The sequence below is a fragment of the Mchenga conophoros genome, linkage group LG7 (assembly GCF_057382185.1).
Source record: "Mchenga conophoros isolate Kocher_MC1m ecotype Shallow Benthic linkage group LG7, M_conophoros_male_GT1.1, whole genome shotgun sequence".
Taxonomy (NCBI): domain Eukaryota; kingdom Metazoa; phylum Chordata; class Actinopteri; order Cichliformes; family Cichlidae; genus Mchenga; species Mchenga conophoros.
Window position 1 is genome coordinate 42,226,888 of NC_140532.1, and position 27,438 is coordinate 42,254,325.

Genomic DNA, 27,438 nt, shown 5'->3' on the forward strand with positions numbered 1-27,438 from the left:
CAAATGATCAAACACACACATGCGTGCACGCACACACACACACACACACACGCACACACACACATTCGAAGTTGTTTTCGCTTCTCTCAATGTGTCCTGCCAACAGATTGGACAAATTAGCTTAAGATAAAGATCATTTCCAGTAGATTGTTTATGTACATGATTGACAGTTTCCTGTTAGTCACTAACATCATTAGACAAATGCAGCAATGTTCAGAAATGAGTGAAGTCGAAATGGATCGAAAATAGCACGAGTAACCATGTGTTATAATTTATATTTACAATTCTGGATTCTAAAAAGATGGTGAGAATGATCTCCAAACTATCTTTGGGCAGAATAAACTCAGAGGGACCGGCTTCTTTCTCAACGTAACACTCTGTCTGACACCGCTGCTTCTTTTCTGTCTTTACTTTTCTGGACTGAATTTGTCGTCTCACCCTTCATCCTATCTTCCATCCTCTCTGCTTCCTTTTTCTCCTTCAGTCCAGTTCTGGAACTTGCAGAAACGACTCTATCCACTAGGAGGCGCTTTAACCGATATTGGTAAAGTTGGTTTATTTACACACAGCTATGCAAAAACACAGCAGATTATTAGTGTACCAAGAGGAAATGTATGCACATGCAGCCACATATCTGATTATCATCATTCACTGCTAAATGATTTAAACGGATTTAAATCGCACGAGTCAACGCTGTCAATTACATTCGGTGAGCTTGACTCCGTGAGCTTAATGTCTTGCACTGTTGAAACCAATTATCATGCAAGACACTTTTCTCTCTCTCCAGCCGGTTCTATTTGTATGCAAACAGCAAGCGACAGAAATCGGGCCCCGGGGTCGTTCCTCGCGTCAATAAACCATTTCGTATTTACTCAGACGTCTGAAAACATCAACATGTGTTCACTGCCCCCGTGTGAACCAGGGGTTTCGAGCCAGAGCGCACAGATCGGCCTCGAGACGCAGATATAAACCTCAAGGCCTTACTTAGGAAATTCAGTCAAAAACTGCTAAAACATTAGAAAATGTAAAGCTGTGTTGGATCTAATGATAATACGACCTAATAAATATATAAAAATAGGTTACAAATACATTTTCTGCGTGGACCCTGAATAGTAAAAATGTCATATTGGTAGTCCTTATTTATTCAGGGCGAGGTGACTGACCTTTTCTCAGCTGCTGCATGTCTCTGCTGGCCTTTCATGAAAAGGTGAAGCTCTGCGGTTTCCTTGTCTGTCCCAGATGTAAGCCAGTGTTATGGCAGGTTTTCTCATGCGAATGCCTCCTGTTTGTAAGGCATTAAGGACTAGAACATGATAATCTATCCACGGGATCTCGAGCGGCACCCAAAAAAACAATGCCTTTGGGGCCTGCTTCTCTAGGGCGACAAAAAGAGACCTCATCAGTCTAACGATAATTGAAATCAGGGATAAATGCTGTAATCAGTGTAGCTTTTGTTAATCACACATATCGGTGATAAATTGCTCTTGATTTAAGTCTGGTAAAGGTATGCACACTGAATTCATTGACATATGAATTGTGATCGACGAGGTGACGTTTAATCAGATTACTGTATGTGAGTGTGAGAGAGAAAGCGAGAGAGAGAGAGAGAGAAAGGAAAGGGTGGACTGCAGCAGGGTGGTGGCAGTGGGGTTTATGCAGACAACCTGGGGGAGGGGGTGGGGTGGTAGGTGCTCATTCACACACGTCAGAGAGAGAGAGAGAGAGAGACGCAGAAACAAACAGTGCACGTCTCCGTGGATAGACGGAGCAGTGTGCGCAAAAGTTTGGGGTTTTTAAATATCTATCTGGCAAGTGCAGCTTCGTGCACCACGCTCACATTCACCGAACCAGACGTCAGGAAAACAGAGGTCAAAACGTAATCCCGAGTTTTATTCTGATGTTTAGCTTCAGGTGCTGGCACGGCGTGGACCTGTTGCTTCAACTTTTGCAGGCAACTTTTGGATAAACTCGCGCAGTTTTTCTTGCCAGAAGGGAGTACAGAGAGGGGAGTGTGTGTCTGTTGGAGGGGGATTCAACATGACCAGCAGTGAGAGGATGATGTGACCCTGTGTAGACTCCTATGACCGCCTCTCTCTCTCTCTCTCTCTCTCAGACACACGTGAAGCGGCAGCGTCGAGTCCAGGAGGCTGAAGTCAACATGATTCTGTCCGGCGGTTTATCGGATACTTGTCATCTCATTTTACGTGACCGCACGGAGCCCAAGCTGTGGAAATAGGACTTGGTCCATGCTTTTTTGGTATAGTTGCTGCAAACACGTTGTGGTAGAGTAAACACAGGCCACCGTGCACGGTTTGGAGACAGCTACGATGCGGGGCACTTTGGGCGCATTCATTCAGTCCTGCCTCATACTGTTGGTCCGAGCAGACCAGTGGAGGCTGAAGGACTCCGCCAGCTGCGAGCTGAACAGGAAAGTAAGTTGTATGAAGAGAGTGTATGAGTGATCACACTGTTTCAGTTTGCAACAGTGTTGCTTTTTGTGTCTTTTCATTTGCTTTTAATTTTGCACTTTTTGCATAACAGATAAAATAGTTGATCTCAGACTGGACCTGTCTTGGATTTAGTTTTTTTTTACTTAAACCCTCCGAGGGTTTTATAACTTGTAAAATCAGCCCAGTTTGTTTTTTGTGCAACTACTCACTTATCGTCATTATTTGTTTAATTAATAAATTGATGATCTGATCTTTGAAATCTGAAAAAAAGCTTCCAAATCTCTAATGTAGCTTTAACTTGAAAACTAACAATCTTACAAAGAAGTGGATTGCCTACAATTTTCTGTCAGCTAATCAATGAACTATTTCTTTTAACACTCCTTTTGTGTATTGGGATTGTGTTATTTGTAGATCTTTATCTAATCTACAAAAAGATGTGTGCATTCATAAAAATAACCTTTCAGTCTCTTTGCGAGTAGTCTTCTTGTAACACCGTTCATCATACCCCAGAGTAACTCAGACCAATTTGAGGTCAGATCCAGCAGCAACAGGAAGGAAAACATTCAGGGCAACAGCCTGTAGTCTGACAGTCACTGACATGTGTATTGTTCATTTGACACTTGGGCTCTAAGTGGCCTGTTAATAAGTCATTATCAGCATGTTAGTGGTCTGTCTAATAAACAGCCACTCACAGACAAAGAGGCAGTTGGTGTCAGACAGGCTGTAATGTAAACATAATGGAAAGACTGTAAATTTGCCCCTTTGTTTCTTTCTCGCTTGTTTTCCTATGTTTTTTTCTTTTCTTAGAGTTGCTATTGTTTAGATGCTACGTGCTTGGGTGATAATTTGATTACTTGAGCAACTCACAATTAGAATTAATTAGACAATCAGGAATCTCCTACATTAAGGATTTCTATATTTCATGAGATTGTGGTTTAGGACTATCGAACAAACATAAAAAGTAAAATATTTAGCACGTTATTATGAACCACTCAGTTTATGTTTGTTTGTGGTTACTGTGTGGAGTTTACGTGTTCTCCACATGTCTGTCTACACTGGCCTCCTCCTGCACTCCAAACACATACATGGGATTTAGTTAATTGATGATTCTAAATTGTGAATGTTTGTCTGTCTCCGTGTGTGATTAGCGACGTGTTCAGGATCTATCTTGCCTCTCGCCCTATCACACTAGGGATAGGCTGCAGACCTTCTGTGACCCTGAATTGGATAAGTGGAAGAGGGCCCATGAACGGGTCTGTCTATCTTGATTGTAGCTTTGCTAATATTTTTTTCTTGTACCCACAGCAAACTGACCTAAACTCCTTCCTGTGGATGATCAAACGGGACCCTCCTTCATATTTCTACGGTACAATCCATGTTCCCTACACACGTGTTTGGGACTTTATCCCAGAAAATTCCAAGCAGGCCTTCCAGGAGAGCAATATTGTCTACTTTGAGTTGGACCTAACAGACCCTTACACCATCTCAGCTCTGACCAGCTGTCAGCTGCTTCCTCAAGGTGAGAACCTGCAGGACGTATTACCCAGAGACATTTACAGGAGGCTTAAAAGACACCTTGAGTATGTAAAGCTCATGATGCCTTCTTGGATGACCCCGGATCAGAGAGGGAAGGGACTCTACGCAGACTACCTCTTCAATGCCATCGCTGGGAACTGGGAGAGGAAGCGACCCGTTTGGGTGATGCTGATGGTGAACTCGTTAACCGAGGCAGACATTAAGACGAGAGGGGTGCCGGTGCTGGACCTGTATCTGGCCCAAGAGGCGGAGAGGATGAGGAAGAGAACAGGAGCTGTCGAGAAGGTGGAGGAACAGTGCCATCCACTCAATGGGCTCAACTTCTCCCAGGTTAGTTAGAGAGATGTACTTCTTCATACCGTCTCATCTTTGCTTGTGTGAAAGTGTCAATATTGCAAAAATAACAGAAACACAGTGGTACAGCTGTAATCCTACAGCAGAGACTGTTTCAGATAAATTACACATGATGAGGAGAGTGAGGTGGACACATTGAAGCAATGCTATTTCCCAAACCTACAGTTACAATTTACACAAGCATAAAAAGGTCGCTGGGCTATAATTATCTCCATAGTCAACATTTAATGTGTAGCAGCACATAAGTTTCTAATAACTTCCACAGAGGAGTGAGCAACTGATTGGACTTTTAAGATAAACATTATTTTAAGATGTGTGCTTTATCTGAACGCGATTATGTCTTTTCGAGTCTGAACAACATCCATCTCATGCTGATGATGCCAAATGATGTGATGTTACATGAAGCAGCTGGTGGGTTCAGGCTTCAGCCTTCATGCATCAGGCTTGCTTGTTTCAATAAACATCAACCTCCCCCCCCAACACTCTCATATATTGTAAAATACATCAGCATAAGACACTAGTATGTGTAATATAAATGATTGAGACTGTCCCTTTCCCTCTTTTCCCATAGCTTATGTGGAGAAAGGTGTGGTGTGAGTAATCAGCTGTATAAACATCCAAGCGCTTGTTTTTTACATCCTTTTGTTATTAAGAAAAAATGGATTCTAATAACTCAAGTCTGAAATCATCAGAAAAAAGGGAACCTTGTTCCTCAAACCTCTCTCACAGCCTTTCTGTTTATCTGTCTGTGCCCCTCGGTGACCCTTTCAGCATTACAAACATGTCTCAAAGACAGCAGCCACTATGAAATCATGTCGCATATTACTGTGGAATTTCTGCCAATGCTGGCCGGGAGTTAGAGGGATTACACCATTTAGCCTAACACCCAGAAGCTTAAATTGTTGTTATTTTAAAGGACGCCCTGTTGGCCACCATAAGTCTCAACTCAAACCACCCAACACCACTTATATAAGCATTCTCTAGAGATGGAAACAAGGGTTTTAATAATCTCACAGCACATATAATCAGTCATATGTAAAATGAATTATGCTTTTTTACTTGTTGGTGTAGGCAGTTTAATAGAAATCTTTTTTCCCCATGGCAGTGCTTACATCTTAATAAACACATGGCGTGTGAGTGATAGATGACAGTTACTGTGAAAGCATTTTTTCCCTCTCACTGAGGTAAGATGATTAGCTTGTGCTCTAAACATCTAAGACTGATTTAAGAATGGCTTTGAATAACTGTGAGTGTTTTTGATTAGAGTCCTCTAATAAATAAGAACTACAGGAGTATCAGCTAATTGCTAACCCCTTTCTAGAAAGCATGCTTTTTTCGTAATTAGACAAAATATCCAATGGCCAGTGGATATATTAATATAGTTTCGATATTTCCAGGAAATCTGCAATAATGATATTTATGACACTTTAGAAAAAATATGTTTTATTTGTTATTGCAGCTTGCAGCCAGTGACATTGATTTCTGCTACCAAAATTTCCATTTTCAATTCGTTGTTGTCACTGATTACAAGCTATGTAATTTGAAGTGAGAACCTACTGCTACAAGCTCCCAGCAGCTTTAGCTGAACTCTAAAAAGTCTGTCAGCGTAGCAACTAATAGTTCCCACTGCACACAGCAGGCAAGAATAAACAGCCAAACTTAACTCAACTGTTCCGCATAGACGAGACACAGTTATTTACAATATCTTAACTCAGGCACTACAATAATTAAACTTCTGGGCGCACACATCAGGCACAAACACAGGTGAGCCAATCCATTATAAAAACATTAAAGAGGATTCAGGTATTGCAGCTGTTTAGTCTCTAAAGATACAGCAGTCGGGACATACAACAGGCCTGTTTGCACACTGCTGACTAGAACCTATCAGATTTAGCATATAATACTCGCCCCAAAGCCAGATTTGCACAGCATACAATATGGTCAAATGCCCTTCTGCAGCAAATGTAGGACTGTAAAATCACTGCCTAATAACAATATTAAACTGCAGCAGCTTATAATAGGCCAAAGGGTTACTTTCATCTGCGTGCACAAATATAATACTCCAAAGGTGCTCCGAGGTTTAGGCAATGAATTTCTTCACGAGTTCTACAGAAGAAATTGTCCCAAGTTTTCAAAATGTCTTTGAAGGCATTCATCAGCAACAGGTCTGTGACTTTCATCTGTAATGCATTGAACAGTAACCATGGCGTCACTGGAGAATAATCACTCTGGTGAGGCCAACAGGAACAGTTCTGAGAGTCATCAGGGGGATGATGCTCTATAATATGCTGGTCTTTTGCTGTGCTCTTTTATAAGCTAGCTGATAACAAAACAAGTGTTTTGATATTACTGTCATTTAAAAAAATGCACCATGTTTTAACTATTAGTGGCTACTATGTAAAGTCATTTGACCATGATAGCTGGTGATGTTTAAAGAAAAGAAAAAAACATCATTACTTGGCATTTTTAATATATTACAACTTCCTATCACACATTTCTTAGACAGCTGATAACAGGAACACTCTTGCCACTATAAAGGTTTTTAACACATTTACCTAGGTTTTTTTGGCACTTGGCAGGGGGTGCTGCAGCACCCCTACTTACCACGACCTTGAACAACAGCAAAACTGAGAGGAGCCCAATTCAGAACAAAGTTGAGCCCATTATAATGTAGCAGTTGTGACAAAGCATTATATAAAGTGATGTAACATAAAACAAATGTAAGCATAAAACTAGAAACATAACTGCTTAACACTTTTGTTTAACAGCAATTAAAATAACGGAATCTTCAAACACTTCAGGAGCTATGTAATATTTTTATGTAATAAAGTAGTAATAAAGCAGAAATTCAAAAATATTTTCTAACCTGTAATTTTGTGTCTTGGGTTGATCATTTTAACTAGTTGGCTAAATCCCACCTTTTCCATCATGTAACAGCATCAGTAATTTCCATCCACCATTTCCTTTTTCTGTCTACTGAGCATGACTAGCAAGTGTTCCAGGGATGCTAGTTGAGTCATTTACTTTATTTACTGTTGGATTGTGTTGGGAGTGGTGAAGCAAGTTTGCCCTTTCCACCTTTAGCAGGATTAGTTTGTTGGAGGTTGCTGAAGTAGCTCCCTATTTAGGTACTACATTACCATCAGAGGCTAGCATTCTGTTATGGCGATATACTGATATTACGGCAGGCTCTGTATCCAATGACCACTGGTATTGGCCCATGTTGGTCTTGTTGACTGATGTCAGAGTATAACTAGCATAACCGGCTATTGTTATCTGTTTCGTCACATCAGTTTTATAAAATGTTTGAAGGGACTGAAAACCTAAACAACTTCATATGTTCTATGATGATTTCTGTGTTGCCCTGGCACAATAATGAAACAAATAACTAACACAAGATAAAGAAAACAGAAGGACATTTTGGTAACAACTAGTTGTCTGAAGTTTGCACTGCTTGTACTGCTCAAATGGTGATTTGGTGTATGCACCTGACATTATCACCAACATTTGCAAAGAAGTTTAAATGCCCAGAATCATTTACGGGAGGTGGCATATCTCCTAATTCATTTCCCGAATCAAAGTTGGCCTGTTATGAAAGACATTGATACTTTGCTTATTTTGTTGTATAGACATGGTTGTTAGACATTATTAATATCAGAGAAAGGTTGCGGGTGGCTGAAATTGGGTTTGTCAACAGACCTGTAAAGTGATTAAACCTTCCATCATCGCAGCTTCCATTTAATTAGGTCCACAAAACCTCCAGAAGGCTCAACAATGGATTGTAGTGTCCTGAAAACAACCCCTGTCCTGATCCTATCAAAACAACACACAGCTTGGCACTCCGTAATTTCCACACTCAGTTTCAGTCTAATCACCAGCAGCTCGACTGACGCCTTCACCCCGCTGGCTTAAAGCAGCCTGCTTTATACCTTTTTTCACAGTTCTGCCTTGTAGTTGAAAAGGGCAATTCCATTTAAAGCCTTTTAGCTCAACTCAACTGTAAGATGTCCAGATAGAGTGTGATGAGTGAGATACACGCTTGGTGAAACAATACTGCCGCCTCAGCCACCAGTCTTGACAGAGATGTTTAATCAGGCTGCAAATAGAGAAGCACATTTATGGTTTGTAATAGTCTCTGTAATGTTTTCACTGGCTATTTGGCTCTGGCATGGAAAATAAAAATATTTAATGTACTGAAACAGTGAAAAGTTCTCTCCTCGTGCCTTTGTTAAGGACAAACCAGCATGTAGGCCTGTTCACTTCCAACAACTCAGATGGGTATGCATTTGAAGTAAAATTGATTTTCAAAGCCACAGTTGATGTAGACATTCTCTTCTTTTGTGAAAAATCAACACAAAACCTTTCCACAGCTGATTGGATGACTGCACCACTAGCTTTATTTCTGACTTTCGCACTGGAAAATCATGGTTGCCCTTCAGGAATTTTACCAAAACCTTGAAGAAGTTTAAGACAAATAGGTTTTGCAATCATGTATAATTGGACATCCAAAGTACATCTTTTAATGGGTTTTGAAGGCTTCGTATTTGTTCTAAGAAATGAAAGAAAAAGAAGGAAAGAATTACACAATCATCTCACTGTCATTTAGTTTTCATAATCTCAACTCTTTCCATAATCAGCTAATGAGCCAGCTTCCTGCCTTCTCTGAATATATCCAAACAGATAAATTCACAGAGGGGAATGCAAATGACATAATGCAGTCATTTACATATAAAGATAATGCTGTACATTTTGAACAAATCTTTCCCTGAAAGGTTTCTGTGGTTTTGTACTTGAGACATTCACAAAGAGATAAAGTAATTGCATCAAGCAAGGAAATTTGAGCTCTAAAGTATATGAATTTTGAAAAAGTTTAGATGTTGAACTACTGCATGCAGCAGGAATGCTTCTTGGACCGATGGCTTAGGAAATTTAGAAAAATTACTGGATTCATGGATCTTAAAGGCAGGCAATTTGTTGATACCCTAGAATATTGGTACCCGGTGCAACTTTTTTACATAAAAAAGACAAGATGCGGCTTTTTTTTGCTTGTCAATATAAATTAAGCACATTTAGGTCATTATTTTCATGCCACAACTTATTATGCTTTCTTTTGTCGCATCTCTAATCTGGCTAAGCATGACTGCTCTTATTCTTGCGTGGTGCCCCTAGTCTTTTGAAGAGCGAGCTCAGCCTTGCCCATTACACTAAGTGAGCTTGTTGAGGACAACAATAGCTGCATGAAGGCTGGCTTTCTCTGTCACTGTTGCTGGATACCCACAAGACATTCCACACCTCAGTGGAGCGGACCTGCTAATGAAAGTGTTGTTTCTTTGCTTCCATCATTGGGTGTAATGGTGCATGGAGAGGTGATGAATGCGGGTCTCAGTGTACGTCTAGGAGAACAGAGAAAGAATTTTTTGAGCCCATTTGGTTCATTCATGACCAGGAGAACAGGGAGAGCTGAGATGCAGACTGAGATCAGTAGAAGAGCCATTAGGGAAGGAAGGCGTGACTCCATCTTCATTAAAGGTATCATGACGTTACCTCTGTTTGACAACCTTGAAACTCCATTTGTGGTATTTTCTTTTCACAAGAACTGACGAGCCACTGAGCTCTGGATGTGCAAGGTTTCATAAGTCGAGGCCTCATGATATCTGAACAAAACCCACATTTATAACATCACAGACTCAGAATGAAGCTGTTTTCTCTTTCGATGGAGCAGTTCAGTTCTCATTAGACTTTCAGTTCGCCTCTCTTCCCTCTTTTTAGGCTCGTCTTTTTTGCCTGAGGAGAAGCATAAGATATTAGAGAGATATTTTACTAAGGAAAGCCAAACACAACTTCTGCCTGATGTGAAATTCAACACGGACAAGGCTCAATAGCACTAGTGATTTTAACCTAATTATCATATCTTCCTGCATGTCTGTAATCCAAGCTGTTTTCACACATGCACATCAGCCCTGAACTTTTTGAGCCATCACCCTGTGGAGGTGCACACGAAAAGCAAATGTAGATCGGATATGAGGCCGTCTTTAACCTGCTGTCTCCTTACAAAGTTTCTGTGCTGTTCAATCGAGTCCACTTGAGAATAGCACAGGTCACTGTCAGGTGAGTTCACAGTGAGCGAGTTGGTGTCAAGTGTCCTGCCTCCTGCATACTTTAACCCGGCTGTGCCCTCACCTAAGAAAAAAAACCAGAGTATGTCTTGTAGTGAGAATGTAACCGTTTCAGACCATTGACAGCAGTGTGCTACATTTGAGAAAGTGCAACTTTAGACAGTGTCCCAACCTGATTCACCCAAGAATATCTGAGGTTCACGTGTGAAAATGAATTGCAACTGTTTCTGGCCTCAAATTCAAAAAGGCTTCTTACTGCACTAACGTACCCATTGCATCCTTTTTTTTTTTTTAATCTCTACAAAACTGTTTGAACTTTAAATACAATTCTACATTTATGTAAGAGCATCAAAAGAAGATATGGTAACAGAAGTGTGCTGTTACAGGAAGATAATACTAAAGAGCAACTACATGAACAAAAAAAGTATTAATGCCCATGGGAGGAGCTTGCCTGTCAAAACCGAATCTATTGTAAGCAATAAACAATATAAATGTTAATTGTTTTGGTAATTTCTCAGCTTTCAGTGTGCTGCTCTGCACAAGACTTTGTCACTTATGCATGAAGCCACACTTCCTCCATGGTTCAGATTAACTGCACAGATATGAGCGCATTCGTAACAGTTTGTCTAACTCTCAACCGGAAAGCAAAGAAATGTATTTCTCAGGGATTTACTGACTAGCATATTCTAGGCCACTAATGATTCAAATGTTCCATCCATCCATTCGCTTCCGCTTATCCTTTTCAGGGTCGCGGGGGGTGCTGGAGCCTATCCCAGCTGTCATAGGGCGAGAGGCGGGGTACACCCTGGACAGGTCGCCAGTTTGTCGCAGGGCCAACACACAGGGACAGACAACCATTCGCACTCACATTCACTCGCACATTCACACCTAGTGGCAATTTGGATTATCCAATTAACCTATCCCCACAAGCTGCATGTCTTTGGACGGTGGGAGGAAGCCGGAGTACCCGGAGGGAACCCACGCAAACACGGGGAGAACATGCAAACTCCACACAGAAAGACCCCGGCCTGATGTTGGAATTGAACTCAGGACCTTCTTGCTGTGCGGCAACAGTGCTAACCACCGTGCCACCGTGCTGCCAAATTAAAATGGTTTTATTTGAAAAGGAACCATGCATTGTACCAGAATTAGCTTAAGGCTGGCAACTTAAGTTAACTATTTTTATGTAGCCTGGCATCCAGGCTGTTTAGTAGCTTCTACTATGGGACGAGACCTGCCTATGAGTTTTTGTTCAAACATGTTGTGGGGTAAGATTATAGATAAATCTTTTTTTAATTAGATAAATTAAGTTAAAATAATTTAGCTCTTTATCAAAATGCAAAATTCAAAACTATTGCTACACTGCAGGTAATTGTTGGTCACGGAATCAGTGAATCATCATCACTGCGGGCAGGGCAGTGGTATTGGTTTTGGCTGGGAAAACAAAAATTCTTTCGTTTGAGAAACAGAGAACATATGGAGTCATAATGACAGTATTACACAGTAATACACAGGAGCAAATCTGATTAGAGCTCATTTGTCCAACTGAAAAGTCATAGCAGTGAGCATGTGACGAGAAAAATGTCTGTGTGTGCTCTTATGGCTGCAGTCAAAATAAAGGGAAAAGAACAGCATTTTAACATTTTAACCTGCACTTGAATTTATTAGGCTCATTACGGTACTCTTGAAGTCGAAGTTAAATGCTCTGCCAAATAATTGTCTTGGCTTAAAGAATATTAATTTGTTATTTTGGAGAAATGATGAATCGTGCATATTTTTAAAATAACTTGCTAAAACGGTTTTGGCAACGAAACATCACTGTTTGAAATATTAAAGGCAAACATGCAGTGCAATTTTCAAAAAGCCAACAAAGCAGATATGGACTGAGCGCAGGAGGACACGATCTAGTGAAAAACATTTATTTACATGCAACCTGTTGCCCAGGTGTTGCAGTGCAGCTGCATGATCTCATTCATATTGCAGAAAGTCATTTGTATTCTTATGCCCAGCATTAACTCGAGCATTTCGTCTCTAAATTGTTTATAAAATAATTTATTATCTTGCTTCACTCTACTTTGATCACAGGGAGTAAACTGCACATGTTTAATTACAGCTTGGGGCGTGTTTGTCCAGTGTATATTTTTTCATATAATTGCTTGTATCCGTTTATTATTGCTTGCATGTGCACGTGAATATTTACATGCACATGTGCACTTCTGTGCTTGTTTGCAGGAGTTGGATATGAATGATGGTTTGTATCTGTGTGTATGCGTAAGTGCATGTTTATGTGCATATACAGCTCTATGGTTGAACTTTGAACATGCCCTTACAGCTTCTTTCCTCGGTTTCATGTCAAATGGCGGTGCTTGATTTCCTCCCCACTGTTGACCAAACAGTCCCGTATTAGATGTCTGGCATTTCCTCAGACATTATCTGTCAATCTGTCTCGATACATGACACCAGAGACAAAGAAGCGGCAACTGTTACTCCCAAATCACTTTACAGATAGAAACTGAAGCCTGGCAACAAGTCAGAAAAGAATACAAATCAAAAATCAGCAGTCTGTATCGACTCTTGATATGTAGTTTGTATTGGCTGCTTTCATTTTAACAGCAAAAAAAGAAAAAAAAAAGAAAAGAATAAAACACCAGAGATTTTGTTTTTCTCCTGGTGGTTGAGGAGTTGAATGTGGTGCCATTCGCTTTGGTGATCGCAAATATTCATGTTCATATTACAGCGCTCCCTTCTTCGCTTTAAAGTTTACACGTGTAACGTCTCAAATATTTGAGGAGATATTAGAGAGAATTTCTTTTATTTCTCTTGTTGTCAGGATATTCTTTGTGTGATCACTGCACACCTTTTTAAAAGAATCATTAGAAAACCGGCGTCATACCGAGCTAGAAAAACGTTACAAATTCCATTTTCCTGTCCTGTGTAAGTCCACCCATTTGCATAGTTTTATTTTTTGAGTATATTTGCTTCAAAGTGGATGAGATTCAGCTGGATGGTGCCAACTGCGTGCCAAGAAAAAGAGCTTTGATTCCTGAAAGTATATACAGTAATACACTCCCGCCGAGCGGAGTTTGACTTTTTGAGACTGCCGCAGGCTTTTCCTGGTTGTGTAACACAAGCTTCTGCTGCTCAGTTAGGGATTTAATAGCTTGTCTTTCTGACTTAACGCTAAGTCATGAAAGTTTCTGCAGGTTCCAGACAACATTACACTGCATTCATACATGGATGCTCCAAATTAAAACATAACACTTACACTCAAAGCTTTAGAAAACATAAGCTCTTAAAGAAAACATGTAAAACTGCACATAATAGCTGCCACTTATGTCAAATAAATGCAAGTCACTAATCCTGATCCAGGGTAACACAAGTTAAACACACTTCATTAGAAATAATTCATCGCTGACCTGATCTTTTTCAAGGATTAATGTATAATAACTGAATTGGGACATGTAAAAATAACTCAGATGAACAGAAAGATATCTCTGAAACTGCTTATTTTAATAGGCAGTTTTCCATCCACTGTTCCAACATCTGATTATGAAACCTTACTGAAAGTAAACAGCTCACAAAGAAACATGGATTTTGTTGTTTCACAGTGAACCGCCGCCTTCATTTAAGTAAGAAAAGCTCAGCATCTGCAAATGAACTTAACCCTCACATACTAAGGCCTTCGCTTAACTAAAGCTAATGTAGGTTACATGTAAGAGCTGCGGGAGTCGTTACGACACTAATTTCAATTTGTTTGGTGCCCATCAATCCCTCTATTGTAGTGTAAGTTAACATTTTTGCGGGCTGTATGTGGTTGAGGCCCCGGGTTTGTTGTTTATACTAAGTCGTGACCAATTAGCATTAAATTAGCATGTGACTGATGAAAAGTAAGAAATCCCATACATGCTTGTTTTAGTGTAATTTATTTCTGTGTGTTGCAAAAGAGATACAAGCTAAGTAAAAACAGTTTAGAAGTAAAAGTGTCATGATAAAGGATTTGTTAAAAAAAAATAAAAGGTTGCTTCTCATGGTTCAGTCTTGACTCTGGTAAATTTTATCCTGTTTGTTTTCCCATGACTGATGAAGCCATTGATCAGGATTACTTGATAGCTAAATTGCTGTAATATCGCTAATGGCTCAGTCACACTAGAGTAAAAGTCCACAACTGCCTTGCGACTAGGAAAAATCAGTGCCTCAGTGTCCGAGGCAAGCGTGCGGGTATAACTCCCTCAAACGTTAGTCAACCAAGGTGATTGTGCGAGGTAACGTGTCTCCAAACAGTCACGGTGCGACTGTGACTGCAGACAGATTGGCAAAGATTTGCTAGCAATTTTGGAAAAGTGACAATTCGTGAACAAAGAAATATTGCAAACACACTGCAGTTGATCTAAGTCAGTCTTCATTGGTTGTATTCTGGTTATTTTACTATATAAAAGCAAGGTTGCTGACCGCCTGAATTTGAATCACATCACTATTTGTGGTGGAAAATCTGGATTTCAGTTTCAAATGTGTGAGGTTCTAAGTAGCCTCTGAATGCAAGTAGTTCATGTGGATTTCTGTGTGTGTAGATGTGCAACAGATTTGCAGTTTTTGCTGGTAGTTAATCGCTGTTTCATCACAAACAAACCCTATTGCCAACCTGACCCATTCAATCGCAAACTTACAGCAGACTAATAACAGACTGGCCCCATCTTAACAATTCTTAATTGCTATCTTGGTGCACCAAAGCTGCTTTGAAGATGGCAACTAAATGCAAGTGGTCACAGACCTGGCCTCTGTCTTCAACAACAAGATTGTGAAATAATTTCCGTTGTGTCCGCGGTCTCTGACCTAGAGAAAACAGTGGAACACCTTTCAAGGAGGTATTATCAAGCTGGATCATCACTGAATGCTGAAAAAAACATGGAGATGCTTTTTAAATTAACCTTTCGCCGTATGACATGATTTCTCATAAATTCTGCCTGGTAAGCTTATGCTTTCTGTGTGCTGCTGAGGTTTGTGGCTGGTCTGGATTAAATCCAGTTACTCCACTGCCTGTCGAAGTGAGCCAAACCTGGCTGGACTTCAGCCGAGTGATACAAGGCCAAAGCTGTCCGCAAGCTCCCACACAGAGGATTAATAGTTTCTGTGTCACCTGGAACTTGTCAAAAGGTTTTTTTTTCTAAAGGACATTTTTTAAAATTAGGAAAATAATATATTTATCATTTTTAATTTGAAGGAATGTCAGATAATTATATTTTCATATGTTTGCTTTGAGGTCAGCTTTCTCATACTTAGAAAAAAGTTGATTAAACATTTGTAGCACGTATTTCCAGTTAAGATTTTTTTTTTTTGGCTTCGGCTTCAGTCTGTAAAATACAATGATGTTATTGACCATTAAATGAAGCAGGTAAATGATTCTGATAATACTTAATGTGTTTGAATAAACTTTTAAAAGAGATAAATGACCATAAATGCACTTGTGTCCTTCTGGCTCCAGTCCACATTTTTGGGGTTTCGGTGAAGTTTCACATGTGAGTGCCACACAGCACACTTTGTGAGAGTTCTGCACAGATGTTTTGAACTGTCTCAGTGCTGTTACACACCTCATTCACAGCAGGTCTGTAATGAATAGCTGCCTTGAGCATCCACTAGATTTCTCCCCCCCCCCCAGCTAGGTGATGATTTCTTAAATACATTGCAAAGCTGCTTTTTGACCATTACGTGCCATTACTAACGTGTCACTTGCCAGGCTGTGTTCAGTTTCAGAAAACACAGCTCGACCCACTATTAGATGCTTCTGAGATATTTTTTGCTGCGTGGCAATTTCTACAAATTAGCTGAAAAAGTGAAATGTTTTGTAAATGACGAATAGCTGTCATGTTGGGAGTGGAGGCCAGGACCTTACACATGCTGCAAATGCAGCGAAATGAGGAAGATGCTTTTGAAATGATCTTTTTGCTGTATTCTGCTGAGAATTCTGGTAATAACTTTATTCATTCATTAATTTAAGATTAGCTACAATGTGTGTATGACGAAGGAACCAGTCATCGTTTAAGGTAGCCTTTGACAATTAGAATCATCTTCATAGTGCTGGTTTTTAAGGTTAGCATGAGCTGGAGAGGCCCAAAAAAGTTACTCTGTAGCTTAGCTTATTATCAGTGTTCCACTGTCAGACTAAAATTGCTCCACAAAACCTTGCCCACATTTTCTCCTCCTTTTATAACTTTGTATTGACAAAAATTGCCATGTGGGTAGCCTTCACATGATTCAGATCTGGCACTTACTTCTTTGTGTGGGCATAATTAAACACTCTAATTTAACTCTTTATAGAATTAGGCATGGTAACCATGGTTGATTAGACAGTTGTGATCACTTACACGAATATCTGACATGAGCTGGCAAAGAGACACCGAGCTACACATGCTCCACAGCTAATCAGGACCTGCAAAGGTAATCAGATAGCCTTTACCTCAGGCAGCAGCACACCACAGACATTGTCAAGCTGTCCAAAGGAGAGGCAGGAAAATTTCTGTCTTTCCTTGGGCTTTTGTTAGGTGCCTTGCATGCAGACCTGGTCTTCTTTCATTGTGAAGCAGTACACCTTATGGTGAAAGCATTTGACAGTAAATAGTGCTGCAGACACTCTGCACATGTCAGGTTAGGACACTATTTAGCTGATTTTTCTAAAAGGAATTAAGCTGCTCACACTCTAAAAAGAAAAGCATTAGACTGTCAAAGTAACTACTAAACATTGCCTCACCTGTCCCTGCCTCATTTTCTTACCCAATTGGAAAATTGATATATATGTGTTTTTGGCTGAGAACAGAGCTAATTGGAGGTTTGAGTGTCACACGGCCTGCACAGTTTCCCTTTACCTGAACGAAAAAAAAAAATGGTAAAAGCAATTTTTCCAATTCTGGAAGCCCGTAGTTGATTTCGATAAGATCTTTTCAGAGGAACACTCCTTTTGATAAATCGCTGCTAAGATAACTGACACATATTGGTCTGAATACAACGGCAAATGTGATGGTCTGGTGATTTGACTTGTTTCGTATCTGTAGATGAAGACAGATATGTTGTATAAACTTATGCGGTGTGTGGTTTTTGTGTGCCGTGCATTTTTGTCTGCGTGACGTGCTATATGTGTGTTTGAATCATTTTTTGAAAATAGTCAAATATTTTACATTATTGACATTGCTGCATTCAAATACCAGGCTAAAATAACGTTTAAAAAACCTGCTAAGGTGTACCTAAGCCTTTGTGAACACATACTTTTCCAGCATTTGTGGAATTTCTACTCAGAAGTTGAGGCGTTTTTAGGTTTGGCTTTTGAGGTTTGAGTTTCAGGTGGTTTTGTGACTTCAACAAAACTGTTTGGTAAGGTTTTTAACCTATGTATTTCAATACCATCGATATAACTAATTTTCATGGTCTGTTACTTGCGATACTTTTTCTGCCCCCAAACATCGATTTTGTTTATCTATTTTCAAAGTAATTTAGAAAGCAAAACCTACCAGACTCACTCTGATGCAAACTGCTCAGGTGAGTACTTGTTGCTTTTTATTTTAATTTTGTACTCAGTATCTTTGTTGTTGGGGAAAAAAACAAGCACGCTGTATTTTTTTTTCACATTTGCAGTTTTTCTGAAGTCACACACTTTGAAACTGTTTCTGAGTCTGCAATAATAAAGAAACTTTACAGACATGATGCAAAGTTTGATTCCTCACCATCTAAACTTGTATGCAAACCACTCTTTGACCCTGTGTGAATCTTTCATTGGCTGTTTCTTATTTCACAGTTTCCTCCCCTTATCTAAAACGTGTTGAAGCCTCTTCGCTTGCTGTTTTTACAGTATATTTCATCATTTGTGTTGCTTTGACAGTTGCTATTTTGGTGTCAGTTTGCATATCAGGATGCTTATATTTGTACCATTCACAATAGTTGCAGAGGGACACTTCTCTGAAAACTGAACTCCCAGCACATTTGTGATGTTTGGATGTTTTTCATATTTTGTTGACTGTTCATAAATCTGTGGTTGTGAAGCTGTGGGAAGTGGTAGATGTCTAGACAACAACAACCATCACACTCTCTGATTTTCACTTGGCCTACCTATCTTTTTTTTAACCGCTATTTCTTTTTCTTTCCGTGGAAACACGATTCTCTCTTTCCTCCCGCTGTTTGTCTCAAAAATATTTTCACCCTCTGTTTATCTCCTTTACTTCCTTTGTCTCCTGTACTGATCAGCCTGACAGAACAATAAACAGATTCATTTCTCAGATGGTTTGGATGCAAGGGCCCATTTTCCATTGCATAGACTTATTCTGTAGGTGATTGGGAGGTGTAGCGTTTATACTGCTGATGGCGTTAAAGGTCGATGTTGAGTTTATTGGGATTCCAGTCTCTGTTTTTGTTTAGAATAAGAGAAGTGATGCAAGCTGACTGAAAGTGTTCACATGCATATTACTGTAAATAAGCGTGTGTGCTTGTGCATGTGCCTGGCTTCTTCAGTTTGGTTTGCCCGCGGTGATTTGGTTCTGAGTCTAGGCCAGTGGTAAATAGCACTATGTGGGTTTTTAATTCCTGCTGTGTCTTTATTTCTTGGAGAACTTGGAGAGCAATTTCTTATCCTGCTGTCTGTTGTTGTTTTTTTAAACATCATTTGCCCCCATCATCCTGTGCAGTGAGGAATTTGGTGTATTTCAATTCAATGTCCAAACTTTTTACGGGATTAATATACAGATTCAAAAAAGTACAAAATAATCATCTTAACAAAGCAATTTAGTCAACGCTGTTGGATTAAAGTTTTGGGCATGTAGTAGTAGTAGTTTGAGTTTTCCCTTTTCCTCTTCTTCCGTAATTTACATTTCCCATGTAAACCTTTTCACCTTCAGCCTCTTTTTGTCTTCATATGTTTCCATAATTTCTTTGGACTTCTGCATCTTGACTCTTTGCAGTTTCCTGTTTTCACATGTGTGCTGAATAAAGGTTCAATTATCTGTGTAGCATGATGTGGATGACTTAGAATGCATGTGATTGGTCTGTGTTTACTCTGTACATACACTGATAAAGACAAAAAGCTGGTTAAAATAACCTTACTACAAATACGAGAGTAGTTCTGCAGAATATAACAGAATTGTCAACTCGAAAATAACAAACTACGTCCATTCTTTGAATCACTGTGGTTTGGCAGCGATGTAAATGGATAAGCTTTTAATAAATACTCCTCTGGCCTTGCAAGAAACCATCAAGCAGTCTTGATCTATGCATTGTTATCGCCACAGGCTAAGGATGAAATAGCTGCCACCATCACCAAGGGGGCAAAGTTTGTGGAATGAGTGCACTGAGTGGGATTTTTCTGTTTCTGCAGAGGTTGGAGTGCAAAAGAGCACACGGACTAAAATGCAATTCATGCATCTAAAACTATGTTTTTTATAAACTCGACACTGAGATATTTCCAGATATTGGAAATACTGGAAAGTCTTTTTCTTGCCTGTATCCTTGCTTGGCGGTTTTTTTTTGTCCAGCTGCGATTCCCAGTTTGTCGATGGCCAGCCATTTGTCTACAATGGCATACAACACTCTGCTATTGAAGCAACCTGCTGTACCGAAATATTACAACTTTTTCCCAGATGAAAGAAGATAAAACAATTTATTTCCGACGTGGCCGGTGGCTAATTTTTGCCTGTTTGAGTGTGGAAAATCTTGAATTAATCTACTCTTCTTTCTTTGCCTGTTTGCGTGATAACACACATACATTCTCAGATGGTCAGTGTGCGTCTGCAGTAAGTGTTCGCAGCTGTTTTGGCTTGAATCTCGGCATGAAACAGCTTGGCAGTGTTGTTCTTGACTCGTGCTGTCCTGAATTAATAGTGTTCTTTCAGTCAACAGACAGTCGTCGAGATTGATGGCTGTTTTCCTTGTGGCTCGCTGTGTTTTCAAGATCTTTGTGTTGTGTCTTGGTGGACCGAGTCGCCGAGTGGCTCGCTGGTTGCTGTGTGGGCCTGTTTTGTATGTACGTGTGAGAGAAAGGAAGAGTGACAGGCAGGAAGACAGAGGCAGGAAAATTTTGCGAATAGTGGACACTCCTGTTTGGTCACTGTCAGAATGTGTGATGACAGGTGGCAGCATGTGTGTGTGGGAAAGTGTGTGTTTACAGTGCTTCTATGTTGATTAGGAAATTAGCTTTGCACAGAGAAGCCACTGTTGTTATGTTAATTTATATAAAAAGTTAGAAAAGCTGGAGTTACTGAACTTTGACATTTTGGCATTTTTACTTAGACAGTCAATCAGGTATAAGAAGACATTACAGTAAATCAAGGGGCTGATCACAGACTAAGAATGACCCTTGTGTGCAAACGGCGTGTTGTTAGGACTCCTGTACAGCTTGTTCAGGGTATAGCGAAGCAGTATAGCCGGATAGAGCGCGGGGGTTTGAGAAGTTGACATTTCAATCACCACAACCCCCACGATCTGCGCGTGCGTGCACACACACACACACACACACACACACACACACACAATGCGCGTGTAGAAACCTCGAGCCATTTGGTTTGAGGCTGATTCCCTGTGACAGCCTAAATATTTGGCTGTGTCGGGCACCAAGGTAAATGCACCCCGCAAGAATGTTTTTACAGGGCGAGAGAAAGGGAGAGAGAGACAGAAGGGAAGCGAGGAGGGCGAGAGATAGGTTTTGGACAGAGATAAATAGAGAAAGAGAGAGAACGCACAGAGAGGAAGAGAAGGAGAAGTGTAGTCACGGTTTCATATGAATGTGGTCTGAGTGCTGGCCGCTGGTTTCTCTGTGATGTACATGGAGCATGTGCTCATTTTTTTATGTGCTGAAGTCTGGAGGCACAACTCTACTCCAAATAATTAATCAATAAGAAATTGTATCGACACACTCTAAGTTTAAACTTCAGCCTCCCAAGAGATCTATGAGGAAACAAAACATGCACATTAACTTATTCATTGAAAACATTTTTAAAAAGCAGACAAAACAAACATATTACTTTACTGATAACAGCTATTAGTGAAATCCTTGCTCATCTTAGATGACTTGGCTTTTATAAACACACTTGTGAAGTAAAAATTGCTTGCTGATGATTTTAGTATTTTAGTGATTTAAAATGAAACTGTGGGCTTAACCTGGCTATTAAAGGAGTTGTTCATGTCAGCATTAACTCACAAGGATCATAAGGATTAGGAAATATAAATGGTATATGAGGATACTTTTTCCCTAAAGAGAGAGAATACGTTTTTGGTCATTATTATTTTCAAAGCTTTGGGCCTGAGGACTTTTTTACTTTCTCCTCTTTCTTTCCTGTACAGGAAATCCTTGCCCAATACTTTCCTTCTTTTGTTGCATTGGAAAATTAATAAATCTTTCTTCAAAGGTCTGCTCTGAGTTCTGCAGAGCGGGCAGTAATCCATGATGATGAAGCATTTAAGCACACACACACACACAAACATATAGGCACAGACACATACATGTACATATAAACACACTAAGATGAGACCTAATCTTGTACAGGTTATACACACGTACATACACGAAAACATACACACGGAGCGAGGAGGTCATTAGTGACCCGAGGAATGTAAGGGTCAAATCTTAAAAAGATCTGATAGAGGGGATCTATAGGATCAAAGGAGAGAAGGATGGAAAAAGAGGGAGTGAAGGAATATGCAGGATGAAAGAGGAGAAGAAGGGAGGTATGAAACGATGGGAGGATAAATGTGTGAGGGAGAGATGTGTAGGCAAGTCGGAGAAAATATGCTCAGGGGAGTTGGAAGGAGGGAATTGAAAGAAAGAAGCAACAATACGGATAAGTCAAACTGACAGGTGTGCGTATCTGTGTTTAAATGGTGGGTTTTCAGCAAGAAAGTGAAAAGGTTGCGCTGTGGTGAAAGATTTATGTGTGTGCGGTGGGAGTGTCATTGAATGTCTGCTGAATAAAACACTTTATTTCCACTTTTGCAGCCGCAATAGCCATTAAACAGCCGTTTCTTTACAAACATAAAGACAAAAATCATAAAACTGGCAGTATCTTCACTTTTTTTAACCACAGTCTTATAGAAAAAGAAACTTGCTATGTTTTCTTTCGCTTTTCAGCTTGTAGTTATGGTTTAAACCACCTTTTTAGTTTATTTAGGTTTTCTCTTTATTTTCATACACCTTTTCCTGGCTCAAAACCAATATTGGATATTTATTTGACCAGAAAGCAGCAGAAAAATACAAAATAAACACGTTATGTTGATTTTTTTTTCTCAAGACTGTTAGATGTTACACTGAAACGCGAAAGTTCGTTTTTCATGGTTTTAAACCTCTGAAACCTCTGAAACTGTGGAGTGGACAAATTGAGACTTTCAGTTTAAAATACACAATGAGACTATTATGAAAGAGAAAACAATCAATTTGAAATCAGTCACATTTTTTTAATCATCTTAGGTATTAGAAGTTTAGCCTGTTTTGTCTGGAAACTCAGATAAAAATAGACGTTACTTCCTGAACCCCATCACAATCAAATCACAGGGCATTGGTGTTTAAATGTTAACTACCTGAGGACAGCACAAGGTCTCTGAATCACTGTTTTGTGAAGTCCTAGCAGTGCTGCTGTGCTCCTGATGGGTCTTGTTTTAGGGCTGACTGCTCTGACTAACATTTCGCTGATAACATCACTCATAAGTAATTCAGAATCCCCGTCTCTGCCTACTTCTGCCTGCATTCGTCTTCGTCTATACTCTCATCCTGAGGTTTCATCGATAACAACAGTAGTGAAAGTCTTTTCACTACTGTTCTTTTTCTCTCCCTTTTTTTCTTTGTTTTCTTCTCTATTATTGGTCTGAACCTTTCTCTTACTGTTGGTGGTATAAATCATACTCAGTGCCTGTTTCTGTCTTATTTATGTGCATGTATGACAAAGAGAAAAGGAGACTTGTATTACTGTGATAGCATCACAAGCAAGTAGGAAACCGAGGAGCTGTTGGGAGTCTTCATTTGTACTTGGGAGATTGCCTGGAAGATCTCTGTCTCACTCTCTCTCTTTCTGTGTGTGTGTGCACGCATCTGTCTGAGGACATGGTTTGTCAGCAGTGTGGATAGCCTACTTTATAAAACGTGTGTTACTCCATATGCTTTTTCTGCTCACTTAGGCACGCAAAAACAGAATATTTGGAAAAATCACAAAAAAACCACAAAGACGCTTGCACGCACCAGCACACATGCTCATCTTTAGTGTCTCATTAAAGCCCAGCTGAAAATTAAACTAGTCAAACACTCTCTAAATCTCAGTGCCAGCTCTTACAATCAGAATAACATAAATTAGCTGGAGGCTTTGCCATAAAAGGAATATAGCTTTGTGTTTACATGTTGGTCACATTATGCCAGATTCATATTATGACATATCTCTCGTATAGTTTACATAGTCTATATATTTATATACAGACCAAATGTGTTGATGACATTGTTGGCGAGATTAAAGACGTAAAGTCATCTTATCTTTGCTTGTTATGATTATGGTGATTATGATGGCAGCATTAAGGCCGAAATATACTGAACCTAAAGTAACATGAAGCAGACCAGTGTTGAATGCTGCTGGCTGTTGTGCCGCTGTCTTTCCCTGGATACAAAAGAGGTCCTTCTCTAAACTGTGACACTATTCCTATTCCTATATTATTCCTGTGTTATGGAATTAATTGTGCTGACTTATTTATGGTGCCATCACATTAGTACTGAATAGGTTTGTCACCAGAACTGAAAGTTTCGATACCTTTTGACACCAAACCAAAAAACACTGATACTCGAATACTAATTGATAAAGAAAAAGCACAGATTATATCGCATTAGATACTCATTTGCAGCAGTATTGAAATCAACAGTGCTTTCTTCACTTCCACCAGCTGACGCTCTGCTTTACACAGCCCCACTGTAAGCTGACAGGCTCACAGCCCTTCCCCTCACTAGAAGCTGAACACATGAAAAGTAGTGCAACAAACTTGGTGATGCTTATTAAAAGACCAACAGCCCACTCTTTATCAACAGTTGTCATACATGTTAGCCTGGACACATGTTACCTGATTAATTACAGAGCTGCCGCGTGCTATCATTAAAATAGGGTCTAGTGGCTTTGGCTAACAATAAAATGCTAATGCTAATTTTGGACTTAGGGATATTTTATATTCAGTGCAGTGAATTGACGTCAAATCTGCTGTCACTAGCCACCGTTTCTTGGTCGTGCACTTATCAAGTTTTGTAACCTGCTTGAAGACATGACTGTGTTGTTTTTTTTCCCTGCTGTTTTAATGGTATATCAGTAGAAATGCTCAAACATTCACAGATTATATAAAGGGAGATGTTGGAACAGTTGAAAAGATGATACTTTGTGGACAAAACTGGAAAAAGCAGTTTTTTTCTCCTTGTTTTGATCTCTTCTTCTCCTACATCAGTGCACATGTAGTTCTCTGATCAGGAAAATAATGTAGTGGCTACCTGCTTTGCTGCCATAACAGAGAGCATAAATGAATGAGGCCGTGAAGCCAGCAACCTGGTGGGTATACTGGGGCCTTTAGAGAGCAAACATTATCAGTCCTGCTCATCTGTGTTGTTAATGGACAATGTTAGTTTGTCAAGATAGCAAAAATTATTTGTTTTTAAAAAGTATTGTGTTTCTTTTAAAGAAAGACACCTAGACAAATGATTCAGTAGATATATCTATAGCAGGAACTTTTCATTTAATTGTTTGTCCATTATCTAACTTTGGTGTAGAATGAATGACAAGGGATCTTTATTAATAGAAAAAAGCTGTAAAACGTATGAAAATATCCTGAAAAGTTCAAAATTAAAAAAGCCTTCCAGTGAAACGGACTGGCATCTTTGCTTGCCCGATTTTGACCCCCGGGCCTTATGTTTGACACCTCTGCTTTAGAGAAAATCAACATTTGGCTCTGGTACATGTTCCTTCACATGATTTAAAGCATCTTTCCACTTGGCTCGCAACCAAATGACAATTTTTACTAAATAGTTGAGGAGGTGTAACACCTTAACAATACTCTACAAAACTCAAAACCTTAAACTAAGACTCCAAACTCCAGGGCGAGAGCAGCAAGAGTTTTTTGAACACTCCAAATCTCCACATGTGGGAATCTGACCGTGATGATGTTTGCTCTAGATGCACACACCCACCCCACTCCATCTCCACAAGAGGGGAGATTTCCATGACAAAGGACAATTATTGACTTTCATTGGCTCCGCTTTCTTTGATATCAGCAAGGGGTGTGTCTGTGTGTCTGTCTGTGTGTGCAGGAGGGGGCGGGTTAGGGGACAGCAGAAGAAACAGGGGGATCTGATGAAAGGAGCCGAGTGGGGAAAAAGCACCCGCTGACCCGCAATGGAGTAGTAGAAGAGGACGATTACAGCAGAAAGAAAGGAATGATTTGTTAAGGTTTTCTTCCTTTCAGTCCTCCACTTTACTGCTTTTTTTCTGTTTCCTCACTTTCTGGTTAGTGTTTTCTTTCTGTCTGTCTTATTCCTTCCCCGCATTTTTTTTTGTACTTTAAGCTGCCTATATATGACTGATCCTCCCCCTCACCCACACCTCCGCTCCCTCCTCCTCTCCCTTCACTACCATAATTTAAGGGGCTGAAAGGCATGGCGAGCACAGAAAGAGGAGAAGGGAGAGCAGTGAAAAAGGGGAGACCCTGCAGATGAGGGCCTTCCTTCACGGAGATGGCACAGATGTGAGGGTGTTTTTGTGAAATGAGTCGGGGAGGGGCGGCGATAGGCTAATTTGCGTGGCATAAAGACGGGGGTCCTTTTCATATGCAGAGCTCCACTTTGATGCGCGGCCGATGAAAGCTGGAGGGAGCACAGAGGAGAGGAGAAGAGAGGGTGACGGAGGGGTTCTTTGTCCCCCTGACAAGAAGGCATCTGCTCCACGCTGCTCTCCTCTCCTGCTCTCTTCAGCTATAAGGAGGCTCCCACAAAGGGGAAGCCGAGGGGGAAAAGTGTCATCGGAGCACCTTAGAAAGCAGAACATAAAAAGCAAAAACATAACAAAAAAATAGCCGCTCAGGTCCGCCTTGCATACAGATACGCATATCGTTACAGAATTCAAGAGCTGAGGCTTCACACACAAACTGGTGAATTGCAAAAACATGCTGACATACTGTGGACAAATTTACATAGTTCCACTGCTAACCAAAAACGTATTCACTTTGACTCATTGTTCCTTTTGAGAAGCAAATAAACTATACAAAACTTTCTTCTGTCACTGGGATTGAGATCAATGGCTTCCAGGGTGAAAGGTGTGCGTTTGTGTGCATGTGTCTGTGTGTGTGCGGTGAGAGATCAGAGGGAGACCATGCACTGAGGTGACTGGCGGTGCTTTCTGTACGAACCCCTGTCTCAAGTCTGATGTGTAGACTGTACAGCTTTCTGAGCATGTGCGTGCGCTGATGTGCAATTGTGTATATCTATATTTGCATGTGCATGTGTGCATATGTCTTTCATCTCACCAGGTCTCTCTAACCAAACACTGGCTGATTTCATGCTCACACAAAAGCTGAATCTGTGCTGCAAAGCTGAAAGGGGTCCAGGCAGAAAAAAGTGTCCTTTTTAAAGTGGTTAATTCAATAGGACACGTAAATCAGAATTTTATGCCCAGTCTTGCCTAAAATTTAACATGTTTGCTGTTTGCTGACAGTGTCTGTCAGTCAGACTAGTATAGCTCAACAACTTTTAAATGGAATCCTATAAAGAGTGTACATAAAATAGTTTTCAGATAATGGATCATTTTAGCTCTAAACCAGGCTGGACTCCAAAAGGCTAGGCATGCTGCGCTATGTTGAAACTGATAGCTCCTCTCCATTTCCCCACTGTGGCAGTTACCACTACATATCATCACAGCAAAAATCTTCCTTATGTGGATTCCTCGCTTCTCAAGATTTTCCGCTCTAGGTGAGCTATCCTCTCACCTTTTATCAGACATTTGTGTTTTTTTTAG

The 27,438-nt window shown here is 40.1% G+C and overlaps 1 protein-coding gene across 1 annotated transcript in view; it reads left to right on the forward strand.

The window, feature by feature from the left end:
- Window positions 1-1,775: 1,775 nt before the first annotated feature.
- Window positions 1,776-27,438, forward strand: part of trabd2a (TraB domain containing 2A) — a 58,623-nt gene continuing 32,960 nt past the window's right edge. The window contains exons 1-2 of the mRNA XM_085281221.1: window positions 1,776-2,432; window positions 3,756-4,316. Of these exons, the coding sequence (XP_085137347.1) occupies window positions 2,328-2,432; window positions 3,756-4,316 (666 nt within the window). The 5' untranslated portion in view covers window positions 1,776-2,327. The remainder of the gene's footprint in view (window positions 2,433-3,755; window positions 4,317-27,438) is intronic.